The 11995-nt window shown below is 40.6% G+C and overlaps 1 protein-coding gene across 1 annotated transcript; it reads left to right on the forward strand.

The window, feature by feature from the left end:
- Nucleotides 1-1881: 1881 nt before the first annotated feature.
- Nucleotides 1882-5339, forward strand: LOC142098423 (serine protease 27-like). The gene is made up of 4 exons (XM_075181270.1): nucleotides 1882-2030; nucleotides 2985-3259; nucleotides 3493-3662; nucleotides 4926-5339. The coding sequence occupies exons 1-4, from the start codon at nucleotides 1882-1884 to the stop codon at nucleotides 5337-5339; spliced, it is 1008 nt and encodes a 335-aa protein (XP_075037371.1).
- Nucleotides 5340-11995: the final 6656 nt, after the last annotated feature.

The raw sequence follows: 11995 nt of genomic DNA on the forward strand, positions 1-11995 counted from the left end.
TAACGAACATTGATCCCATAGTACAGTGTTTGCTTATTTGCAACAAGTTTTCTTACTAGAGGTTGTTTACTCACTTTCAAAAAATGACACATAATCACGAATACCAGAAATATCTAAAATACACCCAGCTGTAGTTATTGTGTATGACTCTTACTTTGTCTGTGTCTGTTCATTAATGTTCTGACTGTCTACACTCATGTAGTCATGTATTTATGTATTATTTAAGTAAACTTTCTATTCTGTTGGATGATGTTTGATTAGTGAAGGTGTATGGTGATAGCATAGTAATATTTTTGTCTTGATATATATATATATATAAAATGATCTTGTTGACACAGTAAATCTAATTAATCCTTTTTTCTCTCCCTCCCTTGTCTCTATATCTCCATCTTTCTCCAATTTCTCTCTCCCTCTCACCTCTTCTACCATCACCCTCTCTCGTCCTCTCTCACACCCCATCCCCCCCTTTCCTATCCATAATCTCTCCCAGGGTTTATAGGAAGTCTGGCGCTGACAGGTAAGAAAATGTTTAACTTATAACAATATAAATATTAAAGATAATGGGTCTGATTCATTAGGGAAACTAAGGCAACAAAAATGAGTAAGTTTTCTTCTGGAACAAACCATGTTAAAATGCAAGGGGTGCAAATAAGTTTATTAATTTGCACATAAGTTAAATACTGGCTGTTTTTTCATGTATCACACAAATACTTGATAGCTTTATTTTTACACTGAAATGTAAAGTTGATCTAGGAAATGTCCTATCCCAACTATAAATCTTAAATTTACTTCCCCCTGCAATGCAACATGGTTTTGCTGGGGTGCAGTTACTCATTTTTTTGCCTTACTTTCCTTAACAAATCAGGCTCAATGTATATAGTACCACCATATTATGCAGCACTATGCAGAGAATATTTGTCATTCACAATAAGGTTTAAGCTGCCTGTAGCTTCTCAGCAGCTGTGGAACAACAAGTTCCAGAATGCTCCGCCGGCCTCTGCATTTCACAGCACGAAGGTGCTTATAGTTTTGCTACTACTGGAGAGTCACAGGCTGCCTTCTCCAGTATACAGGAAAATGAAACTTAGAAGATATGTTAAACAATCATTGTTTGATTACTAGTTGCAATTTCCATTAAAAGATAAGAACAACATATCAAGAAGGCTTCTATCAAGTTCTGGAGGTGCTCTATTTCTTCCATAGTGAATGCTTCATCCAGAACTGCATAGTACCTCAACAGATTTATTTAGAATTGTGCCTTCCTGAACATCTGTCTCCCCCCTATTTAGCGCACCCCCCCCCAAAAAAAACCATCTCACTTTCAGTTTCCATTTAGGTGTTTTTAGACAACAAAATGGTCCCATAAAACAGACTTTGGTTCAGACTCCCTTTTTATCAGTCTGGCCAGTAAATCATCAGGTGGACAGTACAGCATCCTAGGTTCCTTCAACTCTCTAATTGGGGCAGCACGGTGGCTCAGTGGTTGGCACTTCTGCCTTACAGCACTGGGGTCATGAGTTCAATTCCCGACCATGGCCTTATCTGTGTGGAGTTTGTATGTTCTCCCTGTGTTTGCTTGGGTTTCCTCCGGGTGCTCCGGTTTCCTCCCACACTCCAAAAACATACTGGTAGGTTAATTGGCTGCTAACGAATTGACCCTAGTCTGTGTGTATGATAGAGAATGTAGACTGTAATTTCCAATGGGGCAGGGACTGATATGAGTGAGCTCTCTGTACAGCGCTGCAGAACTAGTGGCGCTATATAAATAAATGATGATGATGATGATAACATGGTGCCCTATAACACATATTTGGGAACTCTTCATATCTGTAAATGTATTGATCCTTATTCTCTCCCGATGAAACAGGCTGTGGTCGGCAGATGATATCTGAGCGCATTGTCGGAGGTGTAGACTCTTTGAATGGAGAATGGCCCTGGCAGGTCAGCTTCCAGGTGGATAACTTTGCCCTTTGTGGGGGGTCTATTATCACTGATTCCTGGGTACTGACGGTTGCTCACTGCTTTACTGCGTAAGTTCATAAACAATCTCTGCGGCTACAGACACTAAATGGCCGGTATACAATGTATGTGTCCCTGCCCCTTTGTCTACTCTCCTGCCCTCTCTGCATCCTGGGAAACTCCGCTATACCATAACCCATATAAGACCAGAGGTAGTTCACACTTTCATGCTGCATTGCTTTCACATATTTTAATGTTCATAAAGGGTATTTTCTATTTTCTTTTTTAGAACATACAATACATGAGCTTCTTAGCTTTTATAAATAGATAGTTTTGTATCTTAAGAGCATTATATAGACGAAAATCTCAAAAATACACTTTCCCACAATTCTCCCCATACATGTTTTACTGTAAAGACGTAGAAAACACAGGGGCATAAACAGAGGTAAATGTTAATATTCCCTGATAATATTCACTTTTTGACAATGTCGTCCTGTTTTTTCATTTCCTTAAGTTCATATTCACTAGAGACTCATATGTGCCACATTTTTATCCTTACTAAATTCAAAGCTGATAGTTGCTATTAGATCCCCGTCCGCATGCATGTATTAGTAATGCCTTGCAGTGGACAGCCGTTCAAGCATCCCTTGATGATGTCACTTGTTGATGTCACAGGGACTTCCCATCATACTGCAGAAAAATGCTTCTGGTGCTTCAGCATTGTCCAAAGAGCGTCCATCTTTGAATGTGGTTTGTATTGATGAATGGGCCAATGGGAATTGTTCTTGGCATTAAGGATAGACCAACCAGCTGTCACTGACACCAGGGTCAGCAGATGGGGCTTGTACAGGAGTGTGATTTCCTAATCTTCATTATTACATTAATAATCTTTAAAAGGCCATGTAGTACTGCAAGATACAGCGCTCGGTATTGTCATTCTCCTGCTTATCCACACACTGATGCACTCTATCATTCTCTGGATGTGGTGTTCCATGTATTATAATTAAGTTACAATTCCATTGCAGACCTCTGAATTACTCATCGTACAAGATGTACTTTGGAGCGTATAAGCTGACAGACCTGCAGAACCCCAGGATGGTGTCCAGAAATGTGAAGCGAGTCATTATCCACCCTACCTTCATAGACGAGGGAGGCATTGGAGACATTGCCCTAATAGAGCTGGACAAACCTCTCACTTTTACCACTTTCATCCTTCCCATCTGCCTCCCCTCTCAGTCTGTGAAGCTCCCAGCGGGTACCATGTGCTGGGTGACAGGATGGGGGAACACTCAAAAAGAAGGTAATCCTCTCTCTCAGTTGAAGAAATTCTTTAATTCTAATATAGTTAGCTAGAGATATAGCTGGCAGATGAATGCAATGAGTGGATATATATAGCCTGTAGTGTCTGCTGGGACTGTTTGATAACAGTAAAATGACAGTATTTAGTATTATTCATTATGTGGGTAGCATGGGATCCGTTACAAAATGTTTATCAGTGTTTTAATGAAGAAATCCTCTCTCTGTTCCCAACAGTCCCACTCACTTCTCCTCAAACCCTACAGAAGGTGAAAGTGGCTCTGATAGACAACAAGAGCTGTGAGTCCATGTACCAGACATCTATGGGCTACAGCACCAGTGCACACATGATCCAGGAGGACATGCTCTGCGCTGGGTACAAGCAGGGCCAGAAAGATGCATGCCAGGTATGTGGAAATGTACAAATATTGTGTGAACATGTATTGCATGTTATTGTGTGAACTATGTATGCATAGCAGAACATATTAGTATTCTTTGGAATTTGGGTCCACCAAAGGAGCAGGGATACTTGCGTCCACCTGAAAAGCATGGGTACTTCTGTCTGCCAGATGAACAGTGGTGCTTGGGTCCAGTGGAAGAACAGGGGGTACTTGGGTCCAGTGGAAGAACAGCGGTACTTGGGTCCAGTGGAAGAACAGGGGTACATGGGTCCAGTGGAAGAACAGGGTTACTTGGGTCCAGTGGAAGAACATGGGTACTTGGGTCCACCAATAGAACATAGGTAGTTCGGTCTACCAGAGGAACAGGGGTACTTGGGTCCAATGGAAGAACAGGGGTACTTGGGTCCAATGGAAGAACAGGGGTACTTGGGTCCAGTGGAAGAACAGGGTTACTTGGGTCCAGTGGAAGAACATGGGTACTTGGGTCCACCAATAGAACATGGGTAGTTCGGTCTACCAGAGGAACAGGGGTACTTGGGTCCAATGGAAGAACAGGGGTACTTGGGTCCACCAATAGAACATAGGTAGTTCGGTCTGCCAGAGGAACAAGGGTACTTAGTTCCAGTGGAAGAACAGGGGTACTTGGGTCCAGTTAAGGAACGGGGGTACTTGGGTTCACCAAAGGAACAGGGGTACTTGGGTCCCACAGGGGATCAAGGGTACTTGAGTACACCAGAGTAACAAGGGTACTTGTGTTTGCCAGAAGAAAAGAGGTACTTAGGTCCACCTGCTATCCATGCTATGTTATAAAAGTAAATCTTGACATTAGGACTTCAGTCATTTTCCTGTGCTTTAAACATTGTCTGAACAAAGATAAAACGAAATAATACAGTTTATTTCATTAGTTTTAATTAGATTTGGTATTTTGTCCTGAGGTTCCACTTTAAAATGTTACTGTGGAGAGATGTTAGGCCCTAGCTAAACATCTACATGGAAAGTGATGACAACAGATTAACCAAAATATTAAAGAGAAGGAATCTCAGAACAAATAATATATTTTACACTTCAATAAATTGCAGACTCAGTTATATTCAATCGTATAAAAAAATTCACAATTGTAGCTCACATCAGACGTGGTTTTCTAAAAGTTTGGATACCGAGCTGAGAGACGAGTTGTTTAAATTGCATTGATGGTACACTATATTATGGTGCTTCATGGACATCTGACCACTAGAGGCATTGTATCATTGATGGTCTTTGTTATTTCAGGGTGATTCAGGAGGACCTCTTGCGTGCAATGTGAATGGCGTCTGGCTGCAGCCTGGTATTACTAGTTGGGGATTGGGATGCGGACAGCAGGACCATCCAGGAGTCTACACAACAGTGCAATATTATGAGTCCTGGATAAATAAGTATGTGCCGTCTTTGCAGTACAGCAGTGGAGGAAACATTTTAACTCCAAGCAGCATTTCCAACACAATGAACATCCACTACACCTTGAACTCACATTCTAATGGTGTTAGCTCTAATCTAAATGGTCAAACTGGTAGAGAGGGAGGAAATAAAACTACCCATGAAAGTGGTCCAAAGGCAGAGGCACTGGGATCAGGAGGAGCTTACTTTCATGTCGGGTCAATGGTCAATGTAATCCTGCTTCTCCTGGGTTTGATGCTCCTTCTGTGATTAATCCAACATCTCACCATTATGACTGATCTCATTCTTGAGATAATGTCACATTTATACTACTACAATTCTCCCTAAGACATGGTTAATCATCAATGATTTAGGAGTCTCAGTTCAATGAGTGGCACTTCACCTCAATCCTCTAATGGACCTCCACCAGCAAAGGGCTGATTAAATTAACCGCAAGGTCACAACAGAAGCTTGCGCCATGTGTTTTTATGAACAAAACCAGGTTTTACAATACATAAAACATGGCTCATATTTGCTCACACCTCTATGAAGTACGAGCAAAACTGAGTAAGGTTATTACCAGAAATATTCCATTGAGACCCATTGTGCAAGGTTGATACGACCCTTTATATTCTCATGAGCCTCATACCTTCAACATTACAACTCAGACCCTTACTGATCAATCATCATGTCAATAAGGCAAATCCAAGACTATTTATTGAGTCTTTATTTACTGTTTAATACTTGGTGGAATTTTCTAGACATAGACGACTGATTAGGTTGACTGACTTGTAGAAGACTATCCTGCAAATCTGACCTGTTAGGGGAACCCCTAAGTAATGGCCTGAAAACCATCACTAAGATACGAAAAGTAGCTGGAGTCTTATTACTTTCCTGTTTCACCAACCACTGTATCTAACCTTGTAGTGGCAGTCTCTATGCATACCTCTATTTATATGTAAATACAAATAATGCAAGTGCGGCACTATAGGTGTGTATACGAGTGTGCATTTCTGTTAGATAGAAATAAAAAAAATGTGACAATTACAATTAAAATTAAATATTTTAACAAGTTATTAAAAAATTTATTTGACTAAATATTTTTCGTCTATTGACTGAACAACTTGTCGTTTGCTTATTTTCCTCTTGTTTCACCTTTGTAAGATGTAGACAGCTGTATTATTAGTTGAAGCTGTAATAAAGATGCACATCAAATGTAATAAGAAAATCCCTTTCATTCTACCAGAATATGGAAGGTGCTCTGGATTTAAAAGAAAGTTTCATGTCAGCTGAACCAACATTGTTTTTATTATTATTATCATTGATTTGTAAGGCGTCACAGTGCTCCACAGCTCCGGACAGTGGGGAAAAACAGGCACACATAAAACAGGTACATACAAGGTAGACAAAGTACATGCAGACAGGATCACAAAGGGTAGGGAGGGCCCTGCTCAAGAGCCAGAGTAACATTTCAATTGGTAGAGAACACAGCTGAAACAAGAGGACTGAATGTGGCTCAGAGTGGAGATTGGCTCAGTTGTGAGGGTGTATTAGTGTGAGTAGTATCAGTGTAGGGTAAGCTCTAATTAAGTGATGGAGTTTTGGAGAGCACAAAGATTTGAAGTCTGTGGGAAAGTCTGAATGGGCATGGTAGGGAAAGTGGGAGGCAGCACGGGAGAAGTCTTGGTGAGGGCGAGTGGTTTTTATTCGATTCTGGAGGGCACAGTGAGACAGTGTAAGGATTTGTAGATGATTTTATTATTATTATTATTATTATTATTAATATTATTATTTTATATTTGTAAGGCACCACAAAAGGTCTACAGCACGGTACATGACATTTACAGAATTCAATGATCTATAACACATCATTGATACATGAAAACCAAAACACAAAGACCATACATAAGGAACAAACAAATTATATATAGATAGCATGATAATGCAGATCAAATTATTTAAGGGACGGTGAGTGAGAGTGATAACAAAGACCAGCGTGAAGCTACGGCAGATATGAAGCTCCGAGAGGAATTTTAACCTTGCCATGGCATTTAAGATGGATTAAAGTAGGGATAGATGGGTGATGGATATGCCAAAGAGCAGGAGATGGCAGTAGCCAAGGCGGGAGATGATGAGAGAGTGAATTAGAGTTTTGGCAGCATCTTGGGTAAGAGAAGGGTGTATTGTGGAAATATTTCAAAGGTGAAGGTGACAGGACTGGGAGAGAGACTGGATGTGAGGAATAAAGCATAGGACAGAGTCAAATGTGACACCAAATCAGTGGGCTCGGTGTACTGAGGAAATTGTGGTGTTATTGAGGGTGAGGGAGATTTAAGGGGAGGTGGTGACTCTGGCAGAAGGGATGAGGATAATAAATCCTATCAAATTACTAGGAATCAACATGTCATATAAATGTGACAACGATTTGTTAGTGATGCCTGAGGTGAACACGTGCATAGGCAAACCGAGGGTGGGTTTTCTAGTGCCTGGAAACCCCCTCCAAGCCTGGGGCACTGTATAATTGAGGTGGTTGGACCCTGCCCCCGCTTCACACGGCTCTGCTTGAAAAGGGAGAGCTGCGTGCACCTAACAGTAGTACACGCAGTACTGCCCATGTATATTATGGGGATAGGAAGAGTTGGAGAGCAGCCAAGTACTGTCTAATATTATAGCGACGCCCCCATGCATCCTGGTCACGCCCACTGGTGGCTGGTGTGGAAACCCCTCTCTACAAATCCTGCGTTTGCCCCTGACATGGCCAGTAAGAGATGATCTCAGCACCAACCAAAGTTATTAATAGGGCAGAAACATGACACGGATGCGGTCGGAGGGCATGTATGTGTTTCCAGAGACTTTGGTGATTTCACTACTATATATATATATATATATATATATATGTTAAGCCCAAAAAAATGTCTGCATCCACTGTAGGTAGGTGACTTATACACTTCAAAAATTTTCTGCATCTGACTATTTCTAGTTGGCAATAGGAGAACAATGTTATATTTATGGCTGGAGGCACACTAAGCTTAATACTAAGTATAAGTTGCCTTATGTAAGACCTAACAATAACATTTCTAAATATATATACAAGTTTCCACACCTTGACAGAAATGAGAAATGTTTGACATTACCTTTGCTGTGTACACAATTTGCTGTGTAGGTGAGTGAAGCTATTGTTCTCTGTGCCTGGAAAGACGGACTGCTCTGACCTTCAATGGGATTACTATTAGATAGACTGTAAGCTCCACTAGGACAGGGACTGATGTGAATAATTACATATTCTCTGTACAGCACTGCGTAATATGTTGGCGTGTATATAAATAAGGGGTAATAAATTACTTATAGCACAAAAAGAAGAAATGTGACCATGAAATGCACAAAATGACCAGCAGTTAAGTGATAATACATGTATGGCACGAACACCCAGCTTATCCCAGATACAGCAATCTGAACAGCTGGCCATGACTGGCATCACCTTAGTCACTTAGCAAGGAATACACCTTTTCTGCCACCACAAAGAATTTTCTATGGTGTCCTTGCATTCCCCAAAAAGTGGTTATTAATGTTTCACGGTTAAATCATATACACATGTAGCATGAGCCTCCCTGGGCTTCGTTAGAATACAAAGAATCACGGAGAATACGCTAGAATAAATCAATTTTAATCCAAAAAATGTTTCCAAGGTTTAGTTACAAAAAGGTAATACCAAGACATACAATACGTTTCGCAAATAAGTTTCAGAAATAATAGTTAAGACGTGTTGTGTGTGAGGGAACACAATTGAGAAATATGGAACATTTCAGTCTTGATAGACCCTCTCATGAAAATGCACAATGTAATGTCTAAAGCAGAAGATTTTAAACCTATTTCCGCAAAGCTGTCACCCCTTCCTTTGGAGTTTAGATGTCAATATGGACAGATTGATCTCCCAAATGTCACAGGACTTTCCAAGTGAGCTAGGAATGTCCTGAAATCTGAAATGTTCACATGGCAAGAGTTCTCACCACTGCTCGTTCGGCTTGGCTGGTCAGGTCCACATCCTCTGCATACCAAAAAAACTACTTAGAGATGCTTATCTATCTCTTTCTGACTAATTTCAAAGATTATTGACACTTGCATAGATTCAGATGGATGTCATTTAGCAAAGCACACTTTGAGATTAAATTGCAAGGTTACATACAATATACATTGTCATACCTGATTATTAAGGGAAACTAATAATACATAATCTTCACAATGTACTGAAGACATCAATTGATATACAGTAAAAATATAATTTATATAGCTATAATATATTTAGCACAATTCAAATGTCATTCAATGTCCCATCCAGTCTATGTGTAATAATATAGACAGAAAATAGATAAATAAATAAAATAAAAAAATAAATAAATAAAGTAGCACCATCCAAATGACAAGTCCTTGGTTTCTACATTTACATAAAGTCCTATTGTTGAAATTTCTACCAAATAGAATTGTACCAATAAAAATATTTTATTAAATATGAGCTAATCAGACCGGGGTCACCGTCTTCTGGGGTAGACGGCAGCACTTTGATTTTGTGCCCCTTTTCTCCACATTTTGTGCATTCAGTTAACAAAATGATTTGTGAATCCACAAAATGAATGGAGTCACCTGTAAAAATAATTTTTTTTCATACAGTTGATTTTGTGTAGTTGACAACAGTTTAAAGCATATTCCAGAGACACATTACTGCTGAGCTGGGGCATCTCTGCAGGTGACACATGATGCTGTCTTGGCGGACCTTGGAACAGAGCAGCCATCATGTCATGTTTGCTGAAATGTCCCTGAACCAACAAATATTATATTTTAAACCCAGACAATAAGAATTGCAACTATCTTGCAGAATGGGGGCAATTTTATGGCACACTCGATCAATACTAAAACACAGGAACATTTTCTGGAACAAACCTTTAAAACCTGGGACTATAACTGAAAATTAGTCACAGTTTGCAAATATATTGTTCTGCAGCTTTTCACCACTAGAGGGAGCCCAGAACTCACACTTAGGGGTATATTTACTAAACTGCGGGTTTGAAATAGTGGAGATGTTGCCTATAGCAACAAATCAGATTCTAGCTGTTATTTTGTAGAATGCACTAAATAAATAAAAGCTAGAATCTGATTGGTTGCTATAGGCAACATCTCTACTTTTTCAATCCCGCAGTTTAGTAAATATACCCCTTAGAAGCACTATGGATTGGCAGCATGTTGGTCACCCACACTGGTAGTCAAGAGGACAAGAGGCAGCTTGTCCTGGAGAGTTCTAGTATTGAGATCTGACCATCTCTGCTGTATCTTTTTGTCACCTAAGGAGCAATAATCATATTCTCATTAACTCAGGTATAGCTTGCAGCAGTCCTGATCTTCAGTAGTCAGAGAAACATGGAAGGTTATGTCCTCTCAGGTAGAGTCTGTGGCAGGTCAGCTGGGGTTTAGGGCGTGGTGTCATTTGCCTTTATAATCCAACAAGTCATGCTCGTACTCGCACTAACAGATCCGCCTGCAAGTCCCTGGTTCCAGACAATTACACAGCAATCCAGGAACTCCCTGTAACTAACTTCAGCTTTCCAGTTACAATAAGACATTTGCAAATGTTCAAAATTTCCACACGTCACCATGAGAGGAACCACTGAGGACCGTCCAAGTTCTACTTATTGTGCATTAGTCCTCCCGACACGTACTGTAATAAGCCTTACAGCAACTGACCAGGAGACAGCTTCTCATTATAGCATTGTCCAAATTGTTCACAACCAAACAAGTCCTTCTTCATATATTTCTATGGAAGAAGACTGTTGTACACCGTGATGTTAGAAAGACTCTGGTCATCAAACATAAGTAGTTATCAGTCATCAAAACACCCACCAACCTCACCCTTAGTAGATAAGGGGCCTGATACATTAAGGCACACAGTAAATGTAAAGGGCGGTTGTTTTAAAACACACGTAAATCGGTTACACATATGACCGACTTCAACAAGGAGCGGATGTGAAGATACATGCGGTGATGGATTCGGGTGTAGGTCTGCTGTACTCTACTATACAAGACAGTGCAGGATATGTCCTATACCTATGTGGGATATAAATTCTCAAAAGAACGCACATTAAAAAAACTATTCAACTAATGTCACCTGTTAATATAATAGGCATTAATGACCACAAAAATGTTCTCACATAAAATATATTAGAATGTTATTAATGTCTTCAAATATATCTGAGAATTGCAGTATCCCACTGTGAGTTGTACATGTGGATCAGGACAGGGCTGACAAACTTTATCCCCGGGGAGGGCAGACTCGACTCAGCTGCCTATTAGGAATATTTTAAAGGGAAAAAAAATGCAGGTGGCCCAGTGACTCAGGCCAAGGTAGTCCAGCATGGAACAGGCCCGGTGGACATATTCCCCCCTGCCCCCCTGCCTAGCCGGCCCCCGATGTGGCTTGTTATTCTTGTAGGTCATACAATGCTATTGAGGTCTGAGGGATTGTACTCACAGTCATTGCTCAGGTGTAAGCAGCTGGCTCCCTCTTGTGCCCCTGCAATCAGTTTTTCCACGCTGACTTCATAGATTCACGGTTGGCTTAGTGGTTAGCACTTTTCCATCCCAGCACTGGGGTCATGAATTCAATTCCCAACCAAGGCTTATCTGTGTGAAGTTTGTATGTTCTCCCCGTGTTTGCGTGGATTTCCTCCAGGTGCTCCGGTTTCCTCCCATACTCCAAAAACATACTGGTTGGTTAATTGGCTGCTAATAAATTGACCTTAGTCTCTCTCAGTCTCTGAGTGTGTATGTTAGGGAATTTAGACTGTAAGCTCCAATGAGGCAGGGACTGATGTGAGTGAGTTCTCTGTACAGCGCTGCGGAATTAGTGGGGCTATATAAATAAATGGTGTTGATGATAA

The sequence above is a fragment of the Mixophyes fleayi genome, chromosome 7 (genome assembly GCF_038048845.1).
Source record: "Mixophyes fleayi isolate aMixFle1 chromosome 7, aMixFle1.hap1, whole genome shotgun sequence".
Lineage (NCBI taxonomy): Eukaryota > Metazoa > Chordata > Amphibia > Anura > Limnodynastidae > Mixophyes > Mixophyes fleayi.